The sequence below is a fragment of the Penicillium griseofulvum genome (genome assembly GCF_001561935.1).
Source record: "Penicillium griseofulvum strain PG3 chromosome Unknown contig_80, whole genome shotgun sequence".
Lineage (NCBI taxonomy): Eukaryota > Fungi > Ascomycota > Eurotiomycetes > Eurotiales > Aspergillaceae > Penicillium > Penicillium griseofulvum.
In genome coordinates, this window is record NW_024467471.1 from 2,268,469 (window position 1) to 2,292,841 (window position 24,373).

The window sequence follows — 24,373 nt, forward strand, 5'->3', positions numbered from 1 at the left end:
CTAACTCCGGCGAGATGTGCGAATGGGATTGGCTACAACCTCCGGCTAAATTACATTGCTTGTTTTGATTTTATGTATACTGTTGTAGATATATTATAGTCATATTGTAGATATATTGTAGTTATGTTATATTATTCCATATATCTATATAACACGTATACCTATAGAAAACTAAGTCAGCCGCCCATCTCCAAATGTTTTCCCGGCAATTTCCATCCCCCGGTGAACTGATCAAGGCGATCTACTCCACACCATTTCCCCTCACAACAATTGGAGAACTGTCAGTTCTCCATGTCTAAAAGATACAGCCGAAATTCGGTTAAATATGTATTCTAATAGCCGCTCTCCACAGGAGATATAGGCCTAAATATAACTACGCTTTAAGAGTGTGATAGATTTTGAATATCGTAGAATTGGTATTTGGCTGTAAGAATACATAGTAGAGAAGAAAAAAAAAAGATCAGCCCATACGAACACCAGCCTGGCGGTTCTTCCGTGCAGCAGTGTCCATAACAGTATTCATGGGGTTGTTCTGGCTGCCGTCTAGAGTACTCATAGACTCGAGCTTCTTTTCATCTTCAATCTTCTTCAGACGCTTCTCGGTCTTCATCTTTCCACTTCCCTTGCCGTGGAACTGGTGACTGAGTTGCTTGAAGGCTTCTTTTTGGTTCATATTACGACCGAACTCATCCACATACCGCAGCTGGACGTCGGGTTTGTATTGGCTGTTAAACACTTCGGCCATATGACGTGCTTCCTGCTGGTCACGATGCTTGTTCTCCCAGCGTGCGTGCTCCTCGCGCTCACGAGCTGACATGCGCTCAAGCTTGCCGGAGGTACGATCTCGCTCACGTTGCTGGCGGGCGCGTCGCTCGGTTTCGGTCTCGCGGTTCAATTTCTCGGCCAAGAAACGCTGGCGATCGCGCATGAGTGCGTTCTTCTGGCCGCCGTCGTTATCTTTGACGAGGCCACGTGATTTCAACATTGATAGAGTAGCAGCTAGACCCTGGTCTAGACTTGATTCCTCTTCTAGACCTGTCACAGTGAGTTGTTGTGGCTCGGTCGTAGATTCTTGATCGCGCTTGATTCGCGCGGCCAGCTCCTCTTCGTCATCGATATCGGCGTAACGGTCCATATCAATCTCCACACCCTCTCCTTCGATCTCTGCTTCGGCCTCTCCTTCGGGGCTCTCACGCACTTTGGCTACAGCTCGAGTCGGTTTCTCTTCCTGCGCTAGGAGAGTAGGCTTGTGTAGATTTGAGACAAACTCTGATGTTTCATCGATAACAAGACCAGGCTCCTCGTCTTCACCATCCGGACTTTCAATCTCCATTGGGGTCTGAGTCTCCTCTTCTCGAAGCTGCTTCGCAAGTTCCTCGGGACTAATCTTCTTGCGTTTCTTGAAGGCTGCCCGTCGTTGCAATGCAAGAGAGGCTTGAAGATCATCATCATCCACGAAAGAAACATCCTCATTGATGGGCTTGCGGCGAGCAGGGACTGGGACTCCAGCCTTTGAATCAATATCCATGGCTGAGGACCCTTGCGCATCGTTGGAATCCGTAACCGGGGCAATCTCGTCGTCCTCCATAAAAGTTCCCCGTTTTGTAGCTTTGGCCTTCTTCTTCTTGGGCTTCTTAATTTTGACCTCGCTAATGTCCATGTAATCGGAGGCCGGCACTTCCGGCTCAAAGTCGAGACTGATTATGTTCTTCCGCAATTGGTTCGAAACTTCCTGTCGCTTTGCTTCGCGTTCCTCGGTCGAACCTTGGGCGTCGAGTGTAAATCGCTTCCGTTTTTTACCCTCGATCTCCTCGTCGTACTGTGAAAGGATGCCCTGGTTCTCTGCAGTAGGATCGTAGACAGGCTTTTTCTTCTTGAGTTCCAACTTCTCTTCGGTTCTTTCCTTCTCAACCAGATCGAGGTTTTCGAGCTCATCGTCCTCTTCGTCGTCGTCCACCGCGGCGTCCTTCAGTGTCAGGATGTGATCTTCGCCACCCTCAAAAGCACCCGCAGAGTGTCCGACCTTAATTCCAGCCAGATCAGCTGCAGTGTACTCGGCGGCTGCAAGACGCTCCCGCTCCTCGAGTTCCTCGGCGAGTCGCCGGGCGCGATCCTTCTCGATTTTCTTTCGGTTTTTGTTGGTTTGTGCCAGAAACGCCTTGGTATCGAGTTCCTCGCCGTTCACCTCACCAAGTGTGGTTCCTTGAAGTTGAAGATTCCGTTGGGCGATATCACGCGCCCGCTTGATGGCGGCATTCTTTTCGTCTCGTTTCCGTTTAGCTTCAGCGGCATCTTGAACCTTCTTCCAGTTGTCATAACTTTCCGCCGGGCGTGTTTCGATAGTGCTAGCTGGGTCCTCTTCCTCACCGGACTCGCTGTCGTCTTCTCTGAATTCTGGGCCGGCGCCAGGAACAGGGAGTGGCTTGAGGCCAAGAGTGACTCGGATCTTATTGTTTTGCTCAATAGAGAGATCGCTCGCCATTTTGACGATGTGTGGAGAAAGAGGAGAAGAGAGGAAACTGAGAGATGATGGACTGAAGCGCGACGCTGTAGCGCCCAGACTCCGGGTTATCATTTTGTCCAGGGGCGGCATTTGCTGGCAAAACCGGATGGGGTATAACTTACTCCGTACCCGATGTCCCCTCTTCTTTCACTTTAGATTTTATCAATTGAAGTTTTAGTCCAGTGCATCCGTGCAAAGCAGAGGTCCGTGGGGTCTTGTCAAGTAGTCCGTCTTTGTTGGAGATTGTGCTTTGCGTTGTGAGTGTGCGTTGCGTTGTTAGCTGTCACAACGCCATCTAGATTCCTGATAAGCGCAATCGGGTCACATGATGTGGCTACATTGCACTATTCCTATCCTGGCCTAGTGCCATAAAATCTTAGAGGCCCCACTTGCGACATAAATAAGACCCTTTCCGCTTTTTCTTTCCTCTTTTCTTCTTCACCATAACCGGATCTGTGTCCAGATTTCCTGTCCATGGACTCCAGTCTGACTGGTTTCTGTGTGATGGTTGAGAGCTGGGCATTTCGACGAGCTTGGAGCCATCATTTTTTGCGTGGATGGCCTTTACGGTTTCCGGTCGACAGATCTCAGATTAATTGTCTGTGCCTTGTGACGCGGGTCTTGAGCTCCCACTGGTGAGCTCGGCTTGATAGCTTGGTTTCGGACGGCGTCATATTTCATATCTCTTTGCCGACTGGCCGTTGGCCACTGAGGTTAGGGAATAACCATGACTTGCCAACATCTCTTATATAGAACTCGTAACTCGTATCTCGTATCACAATCCTTGGATTGCAAGAAGTCATCTTTTCTGCAGGACTAGGTTGTCTAGGAAACATGCTACACGTATTTTTTCTACGCGCATATAATGAATGCCCGACTGCTTGTCGCATGCTGAATGTGATGGATTGAGTAATGTTGGAAAGCTGTTCGTCGACGTCATGATCATTGCCTATCTAAATACAAGAAAAGCTCATGTGTAATTTACAGCAGCTTCAAGTGTCCCGTCACGCCGTCAACCACACTCTTAGGGCCCAGGACTCCCAGCACGGTCTTGCTGCCACTTGCGATCTGCGTACGCCCAGCATCCTGGATAACGCGCGTGCAAAGCCCAAGGCTAATAGCCTGGGCCTGCATGACCAGCAGCTCATCCTCGGACTTGACCTGCAACGCGATCTTGGCCTGGCCACCGCGCTCCCATTTCTTGAGGATAGGCGAGTTGGGGGCGTATTCGAGGAAGTATTTGTAGCAAGCGAGGGTAGCATGACCACACTGGGCGGCGATTTTGCCTAGAAGAAAGAGATTGTAAGCGCTTGCAGAAGATATGGGAACAATTGAAATATTCGTAGGGCACATACCTTTGGTCATGCCCAGGTCCATGCGGACGACGAGCACCAGCTTCACCTCCTCGCTGTTGTCCTTGAAGCTCGACAGTTCTTCGCCGTTGCCCTCGTCTTCGTCGTCGGTCTCTTCTTCTTCTGAGTCTGATTCCTCCTCGTCGGAGGAGTGGTTGTGGACCTTCACATCATAGCTGTTCGGCCACCCTTCTTTCTTCTCTTTGAAGAGGCTGATAGAGGATCCTTGGCCGATGAAGTATCCGGTCACACCTGCAATGATGGCGGTTGCGATCACGTAGGCGGCCGTCGTGGGGGGTACGCGATCTAATGGTACTGGGGCGGCCATTTTTGAGTTGGTTGTATGGTTGAAGATCTCGGCGTGGCGCGAAATTCAAATGTGAGGGAAGGTCGACCGCCCTAGACATCTTCACACTTCCATAGCGCTCAACTCTTTTATTTGCTCGACAAATTTCAGATGAAGCTCATTCTTAGCTCAGTCTTTGATTTTATACATATAGCTTGACGTGAAGGTCATGCCGGGGAGGGTATTGATTATTTAGAAGTAGAGGTTCTAGATATATGTTTTAGACTTGCGAGTGTACAGTATCAAGAATAGTGGAATAGCCAGCAATGAAATTTAAGGAACCTATAAGCCCAGAATAATAAGTTACAATTTCATTTTCCTTCAAATACCCTAGGGCCATATTCGTTCTTTTGTCCAACCCAAAGACACATACATCAACAGCACAGATTGAACTGTTATCTCCGATGTGACTTTGAATTGGGCGATGACCTACCTCAACCTCGCATATGATGCCTCAGATTTAAGAGCATGCGCGTCATAAAGAAACTCAGCAGCATAGTAATTCGGGTAGCGAATGGGCTACAGGTTTTCAAACAATGTTCTGGATAGAGAGCTAATAGTGTCAAAAGAGTTACTAATAATGCATTCGGTGAATCTGTTACAAAATCCCACTACATAGCTAGGATACGTTGATTAAAAAGGTAGCTGGAAAAAGGCCCAAGGCTCCATCCCCGACAGATATCTGCCCAACAAAGAACACAAACCAACCCAAGCATATTGGACGCATCACAATACACTACCACTGATTATATACAACCCAAAACACCAACATAGACCGAAAGAGGCTATTTAGTTTGCGCTACCAGCGGGGGCAGCAGCCCGAGGGGCGTTTCCAGTAGGACCCGCGCGACGGCCCCTAATTCCGGTGTTAGACTAATAACAACAAGCACAATCAATTTCAACTTACATCATGGTCCGGCTAAAGAAACTGATACCAATCATGAACAGCCAGCTGGGGACAGCACCAAGACCCCAGATAACGTAGCCCATGGGGATGTTGAGCTGGTACTTAGCGACCCAGCCGTCAACGGGGTGGAGAGCGCCCTCGTAAATGGGGACCTTCTCGTAGGTCTTCTTAGCGTGAATCTCGTAGATAGTCGCGGGGGTGACGGTGGTGGCGTTCAGGTAGATGTTGCGGAGAGGAGTCGGAGCACGCTCCTCGCCAACAGCAGGTGCCTTGGGGATCTGGTAGTACTGAACGGAGGGAGCGCTGGCAGACCAGGCGGCGCACAGGACCTGGTTTGCCTCGCAATCCAAATATCCGAGGTGAGGTGAGGTAGGGTCAGCGGAGAACAACAGGACGGATTCCTGAGGGTTGCGAACACATGTTAGAGACTTGGGACTCGAAAAGACGCGTCGATTGGAGCACATAAACTCACCTTGAATGCCTTATCGGCAGTTCCGCAGCGACCGAAGCAAGTCTTGTTGCCTCCGGTGATGTAGATCAACAAGTCCTCCGCCTGGGGTCCTGGGGTAAGGATGGACTGCCAGTTGTCCAAGGACACGTTTGTGACGCTCTTCTCGGTAACCTTCTCGGCCAACTTCTCAATTGGGGAAGCTGGGGCTGCTGTTGGCACATAGGACTTGACCTGGTTGAACCACCCCTGCACACGGTCGGCGAGGGGAACCTGCTCCTGGGCCATGGCCAGAGCAGGGAGGAGGGTGACGAGCGAGGTGAAACGCATCTTGAGGGCTGCGGCGAGTCAGTGAGACAGGTCTCGGGAATGAATCAAGATGAAATAGACACTTACCAACGACTGGAAGGGACAAGAAACACAGTCAGAGACAAGAGGAAGAATGGGAGGAAGTTGGGACGACAGCTGGCCTGAGCGTTAGCCAACCACAACGCTTTAATTTTACTCCCGCACCTCCTTTCTCTACACCAATGGCGCCATTCCTATGCAATTAGTTCAGAATGTTCTAGATTTATATTCTTTTTTTGATAATCTTCTTGCAATTAGATCTTTGTGGATTCTGACTTGCATAAAGCTCCCGACCCCACAAATTTAGATGTCAATTGATATCATCCGGGTATATTAAAAGCTCATTACTGACTACTGACCAGAATACACTCGAATCGTTATATATTTCCCTGGAATAATATAGACCTACAATGCTTGGATCTTTGCAAATGGGGTACTTTGTCAATAAATTGAAATTGCAAAAGAATCTGGTCTCTTTATGCTTGGGATATGAATTCACCGTAAATGACTATGCGGAAACATGTAGAGCCAAAATAGTATCGGATTCCGCAGATGGTCAAATGCGATGCATTATATGATATAATGGTAGTAAACAATACAGGTGTACCTTTACACAACCTTTTCTTAGTTGAAGTCATCCGAGGCTTGAATGTTGCCGGGGTTACACTAATATCACGAGTTTGTGATACCTGCTAGGTGAGTATAGTAGAGATGTACATAGTGCATGACTACCTAGTGATAGATGAGTCTTTTGTAACAGCGGAAGTTTGTTACAAAAATGGCGTTAATAATAGCAAAAGCCAATGATCTACTATATACTTATAAAGAGCTGTCTAGGTATACAAACTTCGAGTTCTTGCAACATCCGTACTACAATATACTAACATTGAACTATTTAAATGTGGCATCCAACTATAAGAGAAATGGAAAATTTTACATTTTACTGGATGTTAAGGCTTTAAAAGTGAGAGTTTTCTTGTTCTTTCCCCCCATTTGGCTGCTAATGTAAAACTATACTACTTGTCGATTCAACTGAAAATAAAATGCCGTTTCCTTGTAAATTGGCGTAATTGGCAGCGCATGTGACTTATAGGTTCCCCGTAGCCTCTAGTAACTATCTGGACTCCTAATATAAAAACAGCTATCAGAAGAGTTCTCACAATGTTCTGGGGAAACGCCCAGTTGTGGCAGTCATTTCTTTCCCCCGTCGTTTCTGGGTACCGGTAACTAACGCTTTGTATAGTCCTCTTTAAAGAGTTTAGAGAGTTCCTATAATTTGGTCGAGATGCTATTGACAAACAAAATAAAATAGAAATATAGTGATGTAATTTATCGCCTTTCCTATTTATATAGTTTATTCTAGATCCTAATAAGGGAGACAAATCCTCTCCGTGTGAGTCTTACCCAGTCAACCTGCGAGAGAATGGGAGAAAAGTGAAGAAAATTACAATGCCTAAGCCGATTGTGGAGAGGTGGGGGAGTATAATACATAGTAGGATCTTTTAGCATGTTTCTACTCCGTACAAAAGTACCGAGGTATTCAAGTATGTTGTACTCCGTATGTTGTATATTATTTACATGACTCACATGCATAGTTCAATGTCTCTCTTTAAAATCCCTGAAATGTGTGTAGTTTTACGGAGTACTTCAAATACTCTTGGAACCGACATCGGACCTTACCTGTGGGGTCTGACTCATAAGTTCACCTCAACTTCTGATAATGATATTTTCTATAGATATACCAACCATTCTCTAATATATTTATCTTCAAAATGAAGATCAAGACATATGATTCCTACTACACAATTACAATTCACAGTATGTGAAATGGGGTGATGTCATCATTGTTTCCGGTCTTCTAGTTGGCTGACAGAGATCTGCATACATCCATATGTACGGATTACAAACTCCGTACACTCGACATAAGTTTTTGCACCCCCCTTTGGCCCCACCGAATTCCCCGCCACTACCGCCTTCCCAAATTAGAAATACAGAACATTTCTAAAACCGCTGTACACAGGCCGATTTTTTGTAAAAGAATGACAATTTTCTTCTCTTCTAGATCTATGAACCTATTTCTTCCTTTTCTACGCCATATTAACAGAGACAATCATAATATAAGGAGTTAATCCTACTGGCAGAATATTATATAATCTACGGGGTGTGGGGCCCGGGGGTGTCAAAAACTTATGTCCAGTCACTGTACTCCGTATATAAATACAAAAATTTCTTTTTTGCCGCCCAGAAGGAGGGGGCGTCTATGACTCCGGACTTCACCGCCCACTACTTCGGCGTATGAATTTATGACTCTTTCCGTCTCTTTTTTTCCCTTTAGGTTTCCTACTACAAAGATTTTAAGTGTCGCTCGATTTTCTTTGAATTTCGATCTTTTGTGAATTGTTCTAAACTTTTGGGCTTCATATTTACTAAGTCTCGACCCTTCACACTCAACTATCTGCACCATGTGTACCGGTGCCGACTCCGAGCCCAATGGGCAAGCTAATACCGTTGCTCCCAGTATGTCAATTGAAAAGCTATTATACTAGAATCATTTGCTGACATCTATATAGACGGTGACCACACTGGTTTCGTTGGCATTGAAACTCGCCAAAACCCCCACCCCTCCGCATCCCGCAACCCCTACGGGCACGACGCTGGCGTCACCGATTTCCTTAGCAATGTCTCACGTTTCAAGATTATTGAGTCTACTTTGCGTGAGGGAGAGCAGTTCGCCAACGCTTTCTTCGATACTGCCAAGAAGATTGAAATTGCCAAGGCTCTCGATGACTTCGGTGTGGACTACGTGAGTCACCGGACAAAGAGTTTATGACTATAAAATTAAGAGGCTAATGATCATCACACTGTAGATTGAGCTTACCAGTCCCTGTGCTTCTGAGCAGTCCCGCGCGGATTGCGAGGCCATTTGCAAGCTTGGCCTGAAGGCTAAGGTACGTTAGGGTTTTGCCCAGGTCTCGTGACTATCAATATCTAATAAGGTCTTCAGATTCTCACTCACATTCGCTGCCACATGGATGATGCCCGTATTGCCGTCGAGACCGGTGTTGATGGAGTGTGAGTCGTGTACCTGGTCCTCCCTTTGGTGACTCTGAACTGACCTTGTGTAGTGATGTTGTTATCGGTACTTCTTCTTACCTCCGTGAGCACTCTCATGGCAAGGACATGACCTACATTAAGAACGCCGCCATTGAAGTTATCGAGTTCGTCAAGTCCAAGGGTATTGAGATCCGTTTCTCCAGTGAGGACTCTTTCCGTTCCGACCTGGTTGACCTCCTGTCAATCTACTCCGCTGTGGACAAGGTTGGCGTGAACCGTGTCGGTATTGCCGATACCGTTGGCTGCGCTTCCCCCCGCCAGGTCTACGAGCTCGTCCGTGTTCTGCGCGGTGTTGTTGGTTGTGATATCGAGACTCACTTCCACAACGACACTGGTTGTGCCATTGCCAATGCCTTCTGTGCCCTTGAGGCCGGTGCCACTCACATCGATACTTCCGTTCTCGGTATCGGTGAGCGTAACGGTATCACCCCTCTCGGTGGTCTGATGGCCCGCATGATGGTCGCCGACCGCGACTACGTCAAGAGCAAGTACAAGCTCGAGAAGCTCAAGGAGATTGAGGACCTCGTCGCTGAGGCCGTTGAGGTCAACATTCCTTTCAACAACTACATCACCGGTTTCTGTGCCTTCACCCACAAGGCTGGTATCCACGCCAAGGCTATCCTCAACAACCCCAGCACTTACGAAATTATCAACCCTGCTGACTTCGGCATGACCCGCTACGTCCACTTCGCCTCCCGCTTGACTGGCTGGAACGCCATCAAGTCGCGTGCCCAGCAGCTCAAGCTTGAGATGACTGACGCTCAATACAAGGAGTGCACTGCCAAGATCAAGGCTATGGCTGACATTCGTCCCATTGCTGTCGATGACGCTGACAGCATTATCCGTGCTTACCACCGTAACCTCAAGTCCGGCGAGAACAAGCCCCTTCTTGACCTGACCGCCGAGGAGCAGGCTGCATTCGTCGCCAAGGAGAAGGAGCTCCTTGAGGCTCAGGCTGCCGGTCTTGTGGTATAGATTTCCCTTTACCAATACATATATTGTATGACGCTATCTCACGGTGGCTTATACAAAAAATTCGGGCGTGGCGAAATACCTGATGATTTGATGCTTTTTCATTTGTTTTGACATTTTCTTTTTTCCATACAAGGGTGTGAAAAGTCTTCCTATTTTTTTTTTTTCTTCTTTTTTCTTTTGGGATAAGCAACACATTTGTGCTAGGAGAAGAGAGTTCTCCTTTATTTGTACATTTAGCGCAGAAGAGGCAGTAACTTACTCTTTAGACTCTTCATTTTTATATTGTATACCTAGGTAGTTACCTAGTCTGGACCAATTACGTCAGAGAAAGACAAGAACATAGATGTAGTTTGATGTAGTTGAAGGATTGATATAGGAAACGTGTAAATAAATTACTCTGTTATTTCAAGTACATATATATACGATTTCTTTAATATCACGCTGTTTCATTGTAACGTTGACCTAAGACCTTCATGTGGCAGCCGAGGCCCGCTAAGACTCATCCAGTCACGTACTACTTGACGAAATGAAACCTCTCCATCGCCACTCCCACCCATCATTATCACACTATCCCTAGGGAGAATAATGAGCTCTTCGATGCTGCCAGTCGCTTTACAGAACAAGCTGGTTGGCTACGGCCGGGTGTCCGGTGCGCATCTGTCTGCCCTGAACCTTCAAGACCTGTAAGTTGAACAATTCCCCGTTTCCCCGCAGGTCAAAGACGATAGGCAATTGCCACTGACACATTTTATTTTACAGTGTTCGCAACGTCGTATTTATTCTGTTCATCCTTCGGTACACGCGCAAAACCTTCTACTCCATCCGCGGCTATGGTATCCTCGGCAGTATCCGCAACATCTACATCTCGCTCCGCCTGTTCTGCTACGGCATTTTCCTGCGCGTTCCTGGTGTTCGCGGCCAGGTCGATAAGCAAGTGAACACTGCGATCACGAAACTCGAATCGAAGCTGGTCAACTCCGGACCGGATGTTACACGGTATCTTTCGCTGCCTAAGGAGGGTTGGTCGCCGGAGCAGGTCCGCGCTGAACTTGACAAGTTGGCTGGGCTTGAACATACACGATGGGAAGACGGTCGCGTAAGCGGCGCTGTTTATCATGGAGGTGCGGAGCTGTTGAAGCTACAGGCTGAGGCCTTTGGACAGTTTGGTGTCGCGAACCCGATTCATCCGGATGTTTTCCCTGGCGTACGGAAGATGGAGGCTGAGGTGGTTGCTATGGTATGCATGAATATTCCTATACCTAAAGTACGATCTCCGAAGGAGCCTCCCTGCTGATGTCTGTTCTAGGTTCTCGCCCTCTTCAACGCCCCCTCGGATGGTGCCGGTGTAACCACCAGCGGTGGCACGGAGTCTATTCTTATGGCTTGCTTGGCTGCCCGGCAAAAGGCTCTCTTGGAGCGCGGTGTCACTGAGCCTGAGATGTAAGTGGAAATGGGGATATTATAGTATTTAGCACTAGGACTGATCAGTCATCGCAGGATTATTCCCGATACGGCACACGCGGCATTCATCAAGGCTTGCAACTACTTCAAGATCAAGCTGCACCGAGTGCCTTGCCCCGAGCCCGAGTTCAAGGTCGACGTGCACGCTGTTCGTCGTTTAATTAATCCCAACACTGTCCTTCTTGTTGGATCAGCACCTAACTTCCCCCATGGCATTGTTGATGATATCCCCGCTCTATCGCATCTGGCCACCAAGTACAAGATCCCTCTCCACGTTGACTGCTGCTTGGGATCTTTCGTCGTCGCCCACCTCAAGAAGGCCGGCTTCCCCTCGCCCTACGAGGAAGAGGGTGGCTTTGACTTCCGCCAACCTGGTGTGACCAGTATCAGTGTCGACACCCACAAGTACGGGTTTGCCCCCAAGGGTAACTCGGTCTTGATCTACCGCAATAAATCATACCGAAACAACCAGTACTTCATTTACCCCGATTGGTCCGGCGGTGTTTATGCCTCTCCCTCCGTGGCGGGCTCTCGCCCTGGTGCTCTGATCGCCGGTTGTTGGGCCAGTCTGATGAGCGTCGGCGAAGCTGGATACATCAACAGCTGTACCGAGATCATCAACGCAGCACGGAAGTTCGAGACGGCCGTTCGAACCGATGCGACTATCTCACTACACATGGAGGTCATTGGTAACCCTATCGTCAGTGTAGTTGCTTTCCGCAGCAAGAACGGTGCCATTGACATTTATGATATCGCTGATGACCTGTCCGCTAAAGGCTGGCACCTGAACGCCCTGCAATCTCCGCCGGCTATCCACTGTGCTTTCACTATTCCAACTGCCAAGGCTGTTGACCAGCTCATTGCTGATTTGACTGAAGTCATCGGCAAAGAGCTTGAAAAGGCCGAGCAGCGCAAGCGTGAGGGCAAATCATATATTCTCAACCGTGGCGATACCTCTGCTCTGTATGGCGTAGCTGGCAGCATTCCCGACAAGAGTGTCGTTAGCCGTCTGGCAGAAGGATTTTTGGACACTTTGTACAAAGCGTGAGTCTTGGAGTGAACTTGTTTTTCCTTGTATCTTCTTTGCCCGGCCTGTCAAGACTCCTAGACATAGTCCTAGTGCCTCATAGCTGTCCTTACCTAAACTGCTGGTGCAGTGGCGTTATCATTATCCTGGTCCTTTCAAATTGCACATATTTGTTTCAAGTGTTGGATTCCACTAGACGGTAATAATGCATATAATACAATAGTTTGCCAGAAAGACAATGGTCCGATAGATGTGGACGTAGAGTACATGACCAAAAAAAGGAAAAAAGAAACCCGCTCCATGCAAGCAAAGCCAAAACAGAAAAAAGAGGACACACTCGATCAATCAATTGTCCGAGTGAGAGGTATTTCAAAACACTTAGATCTCATCTTAGTCTTCAAGACCGGCGAAAGAAATCAGTCTGAAAATCATCCCCATTGCACGCGAAGATCATTGAAAACAATCACGAACGGAGCTCATTTCGCTGCTCACTGCAGCTCTTTTCGGTATAATATCCGGGATCGGGCTTGCGCTCAAGATGCACCTCCTGCTTTGTAAGGCGGTACTGGCACTCCTCGACCTGGACGAGTTCCTTGACTTTCATGATTTGACCCGCGACGGAGGGCGAGACGGCGTGGAAGACTGTTGCCATACGCTTCTTCAAGCCGAGCGCCTTGAGGACGTCTGTTGAGCGGCGCGGGAGTCCAATTGCGGAGCGAATGAGGGTGATGCGAAAGTAGGACATGTTGGATTGTGATTGAGAGGGATCTGATATTCGGATGTTGTTCTTTCGACGGTATGGATTGGAGGTTGTCCGGAGCCGTGGAATCGGACTTGGAATATGTGGAATGGACTGCGGTGGATATAGGAGGATACCGGAGTATCGGCGGATAAGAATTTGCAGCCGGTATCTGTAGCACAATTGATCCTGTAGTCTGGCGGAGTAACGTCGCGGACTTGTAGATGATCGCGATCCCGCAAATTCAATTAGAAGGCGGTGGGTCACGTGTATATTCTGCCGGGATCCGATGACAGTAGCGACGACAATCGGCATGTGGTAGCTGATATACTATTTCACGTTTGAAAGTTGAGACTATGGGCTGCGCTGTTTCCGGTGTAACAGTACTTGGATTTATATCATAGCTTGCTGCTGTGTACTACCTTCCTGCAGGCAACGCCACATGCCCGCATTGTTGACACCTCACCCCTCGTCTAAGCTTCGAGCGATTGAACCAGAACGACGGTATCACGAGCTACTTGACATATACCGTGACCATGGCGCAAGCCAGTAATATTGATCCTACGGTCGCCCTGCCGCGACTCGAAGACCTCCTACGACACCCGGAAGATCTCGATAAGATCGCCGGTCTCAAAGCGGAATACTTGCGGAAGAAGACGGCAGTTGATTCACGGTTGCGTGAAGGTCTCCGAGACCAGCTGGAGGCTGTGCAACGCAGCATTGCAGCTCTGACTGAGGGCCAACGACAAGTCTCGAAAACAAAAGATGAGCTTCAGGGCATCGATAAGCTGTGCGCTGAGTCGCAGGATAGTGTGGAGGACTTTGCGCAGATTGATCAGCTTGCGCGGATCCAACGCCATTTTGATGCTACACTTATGATGAAACGAGGATTGGAGAATTTCGGCGCGGATATTCAGGAAGTGGAGGATTTGCTCAAAGAGGATGATGACGATATGGAGAATCAGCCTAATATTCTGCGGGCTCACATGCAGATCTCGCGGTTAAGGGATTTCCGTGATGAAGCTTTGGATCAGATTCGCAAGGCGAAGGATCGGAGCTCCGAAGAGACTCTGACGGAGTACTTTGAAGGGTTGGATTCTGTTATTGAGTGGTTTGATGATCACCTTGGAACGGCTTGTATGAACCTCATTCCCTTGGTGCAGGCTGACAACAAGAGCATGGTTGTCCGACTCGCCGTTGTTGTCTTGAACGAGGAGAAAAATGATGATACAGTCAGAGCGTTGCAAGAGGCACAGAAAGACCACAAGGACCTCGCAAGTCGTTTCAAATCTATGAATATTGGTCCTAAGACTGTTCGGGGTTACAAGGATAAATTCATCCAGGCTATTGAGCTTTACGCCCAGGGCCAATTTGAAGAGACCCTTGAAAACTTCCTTGCAGATCCAGAAAATCTGGAAAAGAAATTCCGCTGGTACTTCAATGATCTATTCACGGTCAAGCAAGGCATGCAGAGCCTTGTCCCGAAGAAATGGAAGATATTCAAAACATACACCGATATCTATCATCAAATGATGCATGATTTCCTGCTCAGGATGATCGATGACCCCGAGCTCCCAGCCGATAATCTGCTCAGCATCATCCACTGGAGTGACAAGTACTACAAGAAGATGAAGAAGCTGGGCTGGACATCGACGGAGCTCCAACCCAACATTCTCGACGACCGGGAGCCAGAACTAGTCCGAAAATGGCAGAACGTCATCATCAACGCTGTCGAAGAATGGATGGACCGCATTTTCAACGCAGACAAAAAGTCTCTCGTGGAACGTGCCGCAGATGCCCTAGACAACAACGCAGAAGGCCACTTCCGCACCAAGACCCTGGCCGACATGTGGCGCATGCTCCACGAACAAGTCATGGCATCAGGGGCATCAGACCGCGCAGACCTTGTAGAGGGTGTCATTGATGCCATGTTCCGGGCCTTGAAGAGCCGACAGAGTTCATGGCAGGCACTCGTGGACGAAGAATGCTCAAAGTACCAAGCAGAAGGCGCAGACCAAGAAGGCGTGCAGCTGCTGCAAGATTGGCTAATCGGCATAGCCAACGACCAGATCTCCTGCATCGACGACAACGAAGAGGGCAACCAGTTCGGCTACCTGACGCGGTTCAAGTCCGATTTCGAGCCTATGGTCACACCCAAGTACATGGGCACTACGGCAACTATCGAGTTGGATTCACTGCGCGATGGCTATGTGGATCTGAGCACGCACTGCCTGGCGCAGTTCGTGGGCTTGGTCTTCCGGGTCGATCTTGACACCGTCCTGCCAGACTTCTACACATCCCGCTGGTACGGTGAATTCGCTATGAAACGTATTACCTCCACATTTGAAGACTACATGGCGGACTACAATTCCGTGCTGCACCCATCTCTAGCCGAGATCCTAGTCGAGGAACTCTCAGACGAGCTGCTAGTGAGGTACCTGTCCGCGGTGCGCAACAAGGGTGTTAAGTTCCGCCGCCATGTCGACCCCTTCACAGACAAGTTCAAGGACGACGTTCTCACCGTATTTGCGTTCTTTGAGAAGTATCCCGACTCATTTGAGGGTACTATCAAGCAGAAGTGGCGGCTGGTTGATTGGCTTGTTCGCCTCCTTGCTACTGAAAAGGGCCCTGCGCTTGTAGAGGTCTACGAAGCATTCAAGCTTGAGTACTGGGATCTGCAGCTTTCATGGGTTGAGGCTGTGCTGCGCACCCGTGATGATTTCGAGCGCAGCATGCTCACTGCCATCAAGGCCAAGGCCGCGGAGCTGTCTATTGAACGGGGACAGGAAACCATCATGAGTCGGTTGAGATAATCTCGTGATGCATGACCGTGTGGAATTTCCCAACCACACTCGCGTTCCCTTTTCGTCTTAGCGCAATTCACCACGCTCGGCCCTATTAGTCCCACTGTCACAAGGCTCGGATTGATGTCCTAGCCATCTGGCTTTCAATTTTCCGTCAAAATCCCGTAGACATGTCTCAGGAAGTCCTCTCTTCGTTGCTCAGCCAAGGCCGAGCTGCACTCTAACGCAACTCATATCATGATGAGCAATCCTAGCCACATGTACTATCCACAACCCAAGCAGGCTTGGGATCTAGCCTACTCATTAATATCACTAGCACAGCAATGGAATCAAATATCTTGAACAATTCAGTTTCATAAATATGACCAAGATAAATTAAGTTTATAGATCATCCCCAATTGACCATTTTCTGCTAGATGGAAATGTATTATGCGGGCGTTTCGGTCGACAAGGGAGGTGATGGCAGTATTGGATTGAGACTCCGTTCTGCAATAACTGTATATTCCTCGCCGAGCCGTTCATTCAAACCATCACGGTCGTGGACACCAGGGTCTAATTTCTTAGCGCCCATTTCGCAAATGCAGATAGTATCCAGAGGAATTTCCTTTGCCCAAATGAAAGGGTAGCCCCGTGAGGGTGGAAGAGAATGGGCCGGATGGCCTCTATCCTCGGAAGTAATGTCTGCATCGGGGATTGGCGAAGACCCTGCACAGGGTTCACTTCTAATGTCTGCAGAAGACCCAGCAGGTGATCGGTACGGGATAGTTCTGTTGTCATCAGAGTAGTAATTACGATAATGTGAAATCAGGTTGCGAGCATCAAACGTAAGACGTTTGGATGAATTGTTGCCGTTGGCATCTTTGCTCTGGTTCTGCCGTCCATGGACGTAGATGGTATTGACAATAGTCGCGTGCAGGAGGAGGGGTCGTGGTTTGGGTTGTTGTAAAGACACATCGCTAAGAATCGTGGCTTCAGAGGCTTGAGGGCTGTCTTGGACAAAGCGAGGATTTTGTCTTCCTCTTGGTCTTCTGTCGGGCTCACTCTGGATGAAACCAGCCTCAATGAATTTGTCACGTAGCTTTATGCAAAATGGAAGCAAGCGACCTGTAGAATCAACCGGGGAGGCATGCAATATAGTTGCTGACTTTCCTTGCGGCAGAGCATGTAATGACTCGAGAGAAACTGTCAAGGGTGATGATTGACGAAGGGCAACTTTTTGTTGTGTGTGAGCGGTGACTTGCTCTGCCTCGTTGATTATTTCTGCCAGGTCGAGGGACTGGAAAAAATCAATAGCCTGATCGAGACGCTCTTTATTGGTGAGACTCATCACCCCAAGAGTAAGGTGAAGTGTGCCCAGTGGACGAAAGGCTCTGCTGGGAAGACCTAGGCAGGAAGAGTCTCCTTGGCCATTGGATGAGTGAGAACCTGGCGCAGGTTCAAGATGAGCTGTTTTGAAGGCTGCGAGCGATGTATCTAGCTGTGGCAGCGATGTGGTGTTTACAAGAGGGAGACAGAGAAAATGTGTCAATTGTGGCCGCTTTTGCCATTTTTGGGGATGTGGTTTGCGAGGCTGATGCCTTGATAGGCTGGTGGTGTCTGTCATGATGCACCTGTATTTCCACGAACGTGATAGCATGGAAGTTAACAAATGTTTGCAGTTGAAGTTGCCACTGGATAGTTGCCAGGAAGAAATCCGAAGTCAAAGCCGACGCACGGACCAGGATCCACAACCTTGTATCAACCACATGAGAATTTATTTCTCTCTACTCATATACTAACGAGAATATCATGATACTGGTTTATAGTTAATGAATATGGCTTTTGCAGGTGTGACAATCACCAAGTATTTTGGCCCCCTCTCATATGATCTGGTGATATGGGGCTGAAGAGGAGACAAAATAAACACATAGAGGGAACGGTATAGCCCTATAGTATAAACCCATGGATACTACACTAATTGATGACGACTACCAACGTAAATAAACAGTCGAATTTATTCTAACTCTCACATCTTACTATTTTGTTGTATCTGTAATATCAATTATGGGTGAAGTTCCAAAGATTAAATCCATCTTCCAACGGTATCGAACCACAAAGACCAAACCGATAGCAGTCGATCATTTTCAAAAGATTCCACCAGAAATCCTGGAAATACTGTTTACATGCCTCTGGGTCTCGGATCAAATTTGCTTTGCGTTAACTTGCAAATATATCTTCGCTTGTTACCAGGCGTTCCTTCGGGTGCGTAAAATGGGGGTTTATGAGCTTATGTGGCGTGAACCAGTTTCGGAATTGCGCTTAATTCGTCAACTTCAGAATGACCGCTGGCAATACTGCTGGTGGTGTTACAGGCTTCACCCATATTCTAGAAAGCGCGCTTTTCTATATATATGGGGATATAGGGTAAAGTGTCGACCTGTTCGTGACCTAGTTGGCTTTTCACTACCCAATGTTTGATGTCGTTTGATGGGAAGTACTTGCCTTGTCCTCCGATGTTCTTCGCCATAGACAATTCATAGACGGTAATGTGGGTATCTCATCCTGTTGCACTAAGTGGTGTTGGTCTGATAGTTTAGGGAGGGAAATCGGAGATCAGAACAGGGAGTCAACTACCTAGATACCTACATAGGTAGATAATAATTGTGGTTGAAACATGAAAGCCAACATCTTCCACTAGTGGAATTATGCCTACAAGTGAGAAACAAAGAATGGATATTGAACTTATTTTACTCTCTCGAAGGGACATGCTCAGTTCTTTGGTCAAATTGTATGGTTTTCAATTTCAATTCCATCGCATTGACTCCCGAGTGTCCTAACTCCGCCTCTGTGTGGCTGTCACCACCAGGTCATCAAATTCCATGATTTTCTCAGTGAGCTCGATGAGCTCGCTCATTGCCAGGTCACCCTCTGAAGTATTGACACTGCTCAAATAACTAGCCCCCTGGGGTCGTGGCGTACTATCGGTAAACCATAAATGTTCGAAAAGTGCTGTGTTGGAGACGCTTCTGCTGTCGGCTTTTCCCGTAGCTGGTGGTGACGGCATTGCTTTCGGTTTTGTTCTTGTGTTTTTGACTTCATTTTGGGGTGACATTTTGTGATGCAAGGGGTCGTCCAGTTATGTTGCAGTGCTGTCTCCACATTGCAGTTTCGAGTTCGAAGACAGATAGATGGTTGGTCTCATAACGGATAATGCCAGATGTCTGAGACAATGATTTGATGATGAAGTCCATGTATTGTCCACAACAACCATTGAATGGTAGCGACAGCCATGTTCCACAAGAAAATACCATGTTCCACAAGAAAATACCATGTTCCACAAGAAAATACCATGTTCCACAGGAAAATACCAAGTTCCAGAGAAATTGGAGAAATAAGCACCATCTCTGAAGGTCTGTCCCTAGCCGCACCCAGCTGATCACAACGCTGACTTTCCGTGTCCTAAATCCCGTTGTCCAAGTCATTCATTGCAATCTTTACTGGAGCTGAGGACACACTTTCAGAGAACGGATCCGCGCAGTCCCCCCTACTGACCACCCAGCCTATCCCAAGGAAAATCTTGCAAGCGACCGAGATAAGCCCCACCCTCCAGCCAACCTCGGGGACTCACTTCATCGCGCTTGTAGATTATCCTCGAGATGAGTGGGTGCAGCAAAATAGGACAGGCCTCCAGCGTCTGATCGTCGTCTCCCCCTGAGGATCAAGTAAAGACGACATCGGATAATAACCACAAGGCTACTGTGGCCCGGCAGCGAACCGGCATCCACAACGCAGGAAAGGCGTCACATCATTCTCTGGTCGTAACCAGAGCTGCGAGGGAGTCTCAAGTGTTCGGAGAAGAGAATAAAAGAGTCAGATATGCTCAGAGAAAACACATCTAGCCATAGTTAGCCCATTGTACGATTTTGAGGGTGCAGTGGATAAGACATACTCGATGAAGTCTAATCAGATACCGAGCTGCCCGGGTGAGCAGAAATCACGACCAAATTGCAACCAAATTGAGCTGGTGAACAGATTTTGCCGGGTTGGTGGTTGGCATACACCTGGAAACACAACAAGCGTCAGCAAAAGCTGGTAAGGAACCGTCATCGCAGAACTCTATCTAACTATCTAAGGAGGCTAGGCTAAGGAGGTTGTCCATTCGAGTTGTATTCAGCCTCCTTTCCATGGGTTGTCCGCTCAGGGACCTTACCTGAAGATGCTGGAGTGTGCGGTTGCTCTGTGTTGATGGAAATATTGATGCACATCACTGAGTCGTAAACGCTGAGTCGTGAGAAAGCTGGAGTAGACACGGAGGAATACCTATTAAAAGCCAACAAGCGTCAGCAAAAGCTGGTAAGGAACCGTCATCGCAGAACTCTATCTAGCTATCTAAGGAGGCTGGGCTAAGGAGGTTGTCCATTCGAGTTGTATTCAGCCTCCTTTCCATGGGTTGTCCGCTCAGGGATCTTACCTGAAGATGTTGGAGTGTGCGGTTGCTCTGTGTCGATGGAAATATTGGTGTACGTCGCTGAGTCGCTGGAGTGGATGCAATAGAGGCAGGAATACCTGGTAAAACCAACAAGCGTCAGCAAAAGCTGGTGTGAGACCCCATCATCGCAAAATACTATCTAACTATCTATGGAGATTGACTGGGGGTATCCAACCTCCTTTATATGTCGTTCGCTCAGGAAAACTCACCTGAAGATGTGGAAGTGCGCGATTGTTCTGTGTTGATAGAAGCATTGGTGCATATCGCTGAGTCGCAAGGTGGATCTGCAGCTTGTGGGTTTCCGATACATGGATGCGCGAGATAGACTGCACTGGAAGTTCCCTTGGGAGTGGGCTCAAGCTGACAGGTCTGGTCAAATCGGGTGTTCCTGGTAAAAACCAACAAGCGTCAGCAAAAGCTGGTGTGAGATCCCATCATCGCAAAATACTATCTAACTATCTATGGAGGTTGGTTGGGGGTTACCAACCTCCTTTATATGTCGTTCGCTCAGGAAAACTCACCTGAAGATGTGGAAGTGCGCGATTGTTCTGTGTTGATAGAAGCATTGGTGCATATCGCTGAGTCGCAAGGTGGATCTGCAGCTTGTGGGTTTCCGATACATGGATGCGCGAGATAGACTGCACTGGAAGTTCCCTTGGGAGTGGGCTCAAGCTGACAGGTCTGGTCAAATCGGGTGTTCCTGGTAAAAACCAACAAGCGTCAGCAAAAGCTGGTGTGAGATCCCATCATCGCAAAATACTATCTAACTATCTATGGAGGTTGGTTGGGGGTTACCAACCTCCTTCATATGTGCTGTTCGCTCAGGAGTCTCACCTGTATATGCAGTTTGCGGATGACCGATGCACGGATGTGTAAGATTGGAAGCTCTATTGGAATGGACTCGCCAGTAGAAAATGCTGGACCGGCTGTTGAAAGTAAGGCACCCAGAAGGATGAAACAGCTTTGAGAACTAGCTAGTAGCGAGCGAGTTGACAGTGGATCGCCGGAGTTCTCACCTGAAGTATGTAGCTTCACGATAGGCCCAGTCCTCATGATGTACACATGAGTGTCCATGTGACGTGACTAGGTGGTGGTCACCAAGAGAATCATGATGAGACACGTTGTAGAGATACAAAAAAAAAGAGACAGTCACGAAGAGAAGATGGTCATGAAGGCATGAATGATAAAAAAAAAATCCAAATCCCCTTAAGGTGGATGGAAAATTGATGAAAGGTGGATGGAAGTTGGATGAAAAGATGGGGGGAAGATAGGTGTAGGAGGAAAGAAAAAAAGAGAAGAGAAGAAACCAGAGGAGGATATTTAAGGGTTGAGGAGATTGAGGCTGGGGGTTCCTTCCTTTTTGGGGAAAGGAGAAAATAGGGAAGGTACTACCCTTAGGTTTACATGTACCATGTCTCGAGATACTGGTTGGATAGAAGATCAACCTGAGGAAATGTGACAACATTCAAGAAGCTCTAGGAGTCTAAAGTGTCTAGTATCCCGATGAGATATTGATATCTACCTACATATATTGATGTTCTGTATAGTATTATAAGATATGCAGCTATGTATAGCCTACTCAGGAAGCGTGTCGCAATATCTTCTGTAGAGGGAGAAAACGCCCAAAAGACCACATAGCCACATTAGCCAGGTAACTTCGTCCTGGACCCGTCTCACAGTCCGACACCAAAGATATCGACGGAACGAGCTATACAAATAACACTTAGGAAATGGTGACGGAGGTGTCCACGGGACTATTCGGCGGAGAATACTGTAAAGCAAGATCCCAGAAAGATGTCGGGGCATTCCCTTATACATGATGTCTCTACCCAACATCCTCTCTATCGAACGAACTGGACGGTCAAGTCCTACATCGGCAACACCAAAGGTAGTTAAGCGAACGACTACTTGCATATAACGTTCTTAGAATGAATGATACGATGTGCCATGTAGTCTTGATTACATGCTAAGAAAGATATCCAGCAAAGATCAGAAAAGGCTAATAGAATTAATAAAACAGTTTGTAAATGCTGGAGGTGACTTCATGACCTCCGCGTCACGATGAGTTTTGATAGACAAGTAGAACGCGTAGCATAACAGGGTATCAAATAGTTCCAAATGCCGATTTCATAGCAGAAAGAACATGTAGAGGACATTACCCAATACATGGCGTTTGTGGCAATGACACTCATGAAGCCTCCTTCTTGCGACCCTCGACAACACGCATAATATCTGTGACGCTCTATTTGTTACCCTTCCTTTTCTTAGGACCACGCTTTCTCTTTTTCCCGCCTCGCTCGTCATTGTCAAAGTCGAGCAGAGGACCATCGTCCTCCTCCTCTCCGTCTTCGTTGCGGCTTCCTCCGAATCCCATATCCATATCTGCGGCATCCATGGCCTCTTGGCGGCGTGCCTCTTCAATAAAGCGCTTGTGACGAACGGCTGTATCGGAAGACTGGTCTGCTTCGCCCTCTGCAGAGGGAGAGCTCTGTCGGAGGGCTGCGGCTCGTTTGAGGGCAGCGAGAATGGTCGGGTCTTTGGTGAGGGGATTGGATCGGTCGACAGGCTCTTCATGTGCTGCGGCCGAGGTCCCAGTCGCAAAGTAGTTCTTGGGTCTCACAGGTGCTGTTTCAGAGGTGACAGGCTTCTTTCCCTCTTCGCTGACAGGAGCCTTCTCAGGTTTGCGAGTAGCCGGATCTGCCGCTTCGCCATCTTCATCAGACGATGACTCGTCTTCGAGTCCAGCGAGAGGATTGTAATCATCACCGACACCGGCAAAGATGTCGTCATCCTCATCCTCGGGTGCCGCTTGCTTAGCAGCACGGGCAGCAATATCAGCTGGGACTTCCATACCGAGGGGCGTGAGACTTTTATCGGGCATCATAAGGTCACTCGCAGGAGGCACAGGCGCTTCAATCGGCTTATCAAGCCACCTAGTCTTCCTCTTCGTGTTTCCTTGCGCATCAGTGATGAGGAGCACTTCGCGTCGACGGCCAGTCTCGTCACATTCAACAAACCGCTTCTTCTCAGGCTTTCCATCGCCCAGCTTCTTGAATTTTGAGCCAAGTACAGACTCAGGCGGCGGAGGAGGCGCGGCGGCAGCAGCCCGGCTTGCCTTCAATTCCCGTAGGATTTCATCGCGGGTCTTGGGCCTAGCAGGTGGTGGTGCCATAGTGCCCTTCTTCTTTTCCTTCTTTTCCTTGGGTGCAGTAGCAAGCTCCTCGAGTCCTTTATGTTCCACAAGACGCTCGAGTTCCTCATCTACGTCTTCTTTTTCGGCGGGCGCCGCAGGTTTTTCGGCCGCTTTCGACACATCCTCGCCAGCTCTAACCCTTCGTAACAAATCCATATCCAGTCCCTTAACCATGTGTGTGCTTTCAATATCACCTCCCACTCCGAGTTCTCGGCGGAGTTTGTCAAATGTAGCCTGGTCGATTTGTCCCAACTTCACCATATCCTCAAGTGCTTTGATGCGCGCCTCTAGGCCTGTACTGCTCTCGTCCTCTGCATTGCGCAGTTGTGCACGATCCTGATAGCCAGTCGGTAGTGAGGTACCCTTGGGTGCAGCGGAAGACTTGAATCGCTTGGAAGGTCGGTTTCCCTCGTGACGTTGCTCGGAAAGCTGGCGGGCGAAGTTCACACCAGTGACTGAGCGTCTATAATTATGACACATCTGTTAGCTTCCTTTGTAATCAAAGCAATCTGCAAATCAAGCGACATACGGAGTCATGGGAATACTGGATCGCATTCGCGATCCCAGGGACCCGCCCGGGGTTGCGCCGCCAAGCGATGCATCGCGACGAGGCGCTGGGCTCTGGCCTGTAGGTTTTGATGATGACTGCTCGGCTATTAGCCGACGAAACTGCTCGTTATTCATATTG

General features: G+C 48.3%; 8 protein-coding genes across 8 annotated transcripts; 2 read left to right on the forward strand and 6 right to left on the reverse strand.

Annotated features, from left to right (window-relative positions):
- Positions 1-460: 460 nt before the first annotated feature.
- Positions 461-2,593, reverse strand: PGRI_018550 (U4/U6-U5 snRNP complex subunit SNU66; the record flags this gene model as incomplete). The annotated part of the gene is made up of 1 exon (XM_040789568.1): positions 461-2,593. The coding sequence occupies one exon, from the start codon at positions 2,591-2,593 to the stop codon at positions 461-463; it is 2,133 nt and encodes a 710-aa protein (XP_040646521.1).
- An 891-nt stretch (positions 2,594-3,484) lies between these two features.
- On the reverse strand, positions 3,485-4,183 carry PGRI_018560 (aminoacyl-tRNA hydrolase PTH2; the record flags this gene model as incomplete). Its single annotated transcript, XM_040789569.1, has 2 exons — positions 3,485-3,789; positions 3,859-4,183. The coding sequence occupies 2 exons, from the start codon at positions 4,181-4,183 to the stop codon at positions 3,485-3,487; spliced, it is 630 nt and encodes a 209-aa protein (XP_040646522.1).
- Positions 4,184-4,990: 807 nt separating this feature from the next.
- PGRI_018570 (uncharacterized protein) lies at positions 4,991-5,886 on the reverse strand (the record flags this gene model as incomplete). Its single annotated transcript, XM_040789570.1, has 3 exons — positions 4,991-5,057; positions 5,109-5,509; positions 5,581-5,886. The coding sequence occupies 3 exons, from the start codon at positions 5,884-5,886 to the stop codon at positions 4,991-4,993; spliced, it is 774 nt and encodes a 257-aa protein (XP_040646523.1).
- A 2,480-nt stretch (positions 5,887-8,366) lies between these two features.
- Positions 8,367-12,502, forward strand: PGRI_018580 (sphinganine-1-phosphate aldolase DPL1; the record flags this gene model as incomplete). The annotated part of the gene is made up of 9 exons (XM_040789571.1): positions 8,367-8,421; positions 8,475-8,707; positions 8,772-8,852; positions 8,909-8,976; positions 9,030-9,987; positions 10,612-10,676; positions 10,753-11,230; positions 11,300-11,433; positions 11,491-12,502. 9 exons carry the CDS (start codon positions 8,367-8,369, stop codon positions 12,500-12,502), a joined length of 3,084 nt encoding a protein of 1,027 aa, XP_040646524.1.
- Positions 12,503-12,944: 442 nt separating this feature from the next.
- PGRI_018590 (mitochondrial 54S ribosomal uL30m domain-containing protein) lies at positions 12,945-13,535 on the reverse strand (the record flags this gene model as incomplete). Its single annotated transcript, XM_040789572.1, has 1 exon — positions 12,945-13,535. The coding sequence occupies one exon, from the start codon at positions 13,533-13,535 to the stop codon at positions 12,945-12,947; it is 591 nt and encodes a 196-aa protein (XP_040646525.1).
- A 221-nt stretch (positions 13,536-13,756) lies between these two features.
- Positions 13,757-16,033, forward strand: PGRI_018600 (SNARE-binding exocyst subunit SEC6; the record flags this gene model as incomplete). The annotated part of the gene is made up of 1 exon (XM_040789573.1): positions 13,757-16,033. The coding sequence occupies one exon, from the start codon at positions 13,757-13,759 to the stop codon at positions 16,031-16,033; it is 2,277 nt and encodes a 758-aa protein (XP_040646526.1).
- Positions 16,034-16,451: 418 nt separating this feature from the next.
- On the reverse strand, positions 16,452-17,351 carry PGRI_018610 (uncharacterized protein; the record flags this gene model as incomplete). Its single annotated transcript, XM_040789574.1, has 1 exon — positions 16,452-17,351. The coding sequence occupies one exon, from the start codon at positions 17,349-17,351 to the stop codon at positions 16,452-16,454; it is 900 nt and encodes a 299-aa protein (XP_040646527.1).
- Positions 17,352-22,734: 5,383 nt separating this feature from the next.
- PGRI_018620 (uncharacterized protein) lies at positions 22,735-24,369 on the reverse strand (the record flags this gene model as incomplete). The annotated part of the gene is made up of 2 exons (XM_040789575.1): positions 22,735-24,148; positions 24,215-24,369. The coding sequence occupies 2 exons, from the start codon at positions 24,367-24,369 to the stop codon at positions 22,735-22,737; spliced, it is 1,569 nt and encodes a 522-aa protein (XP_040646528.1).
- Positions 24,370-24,373: the final 4 nt, after the last annotated feature.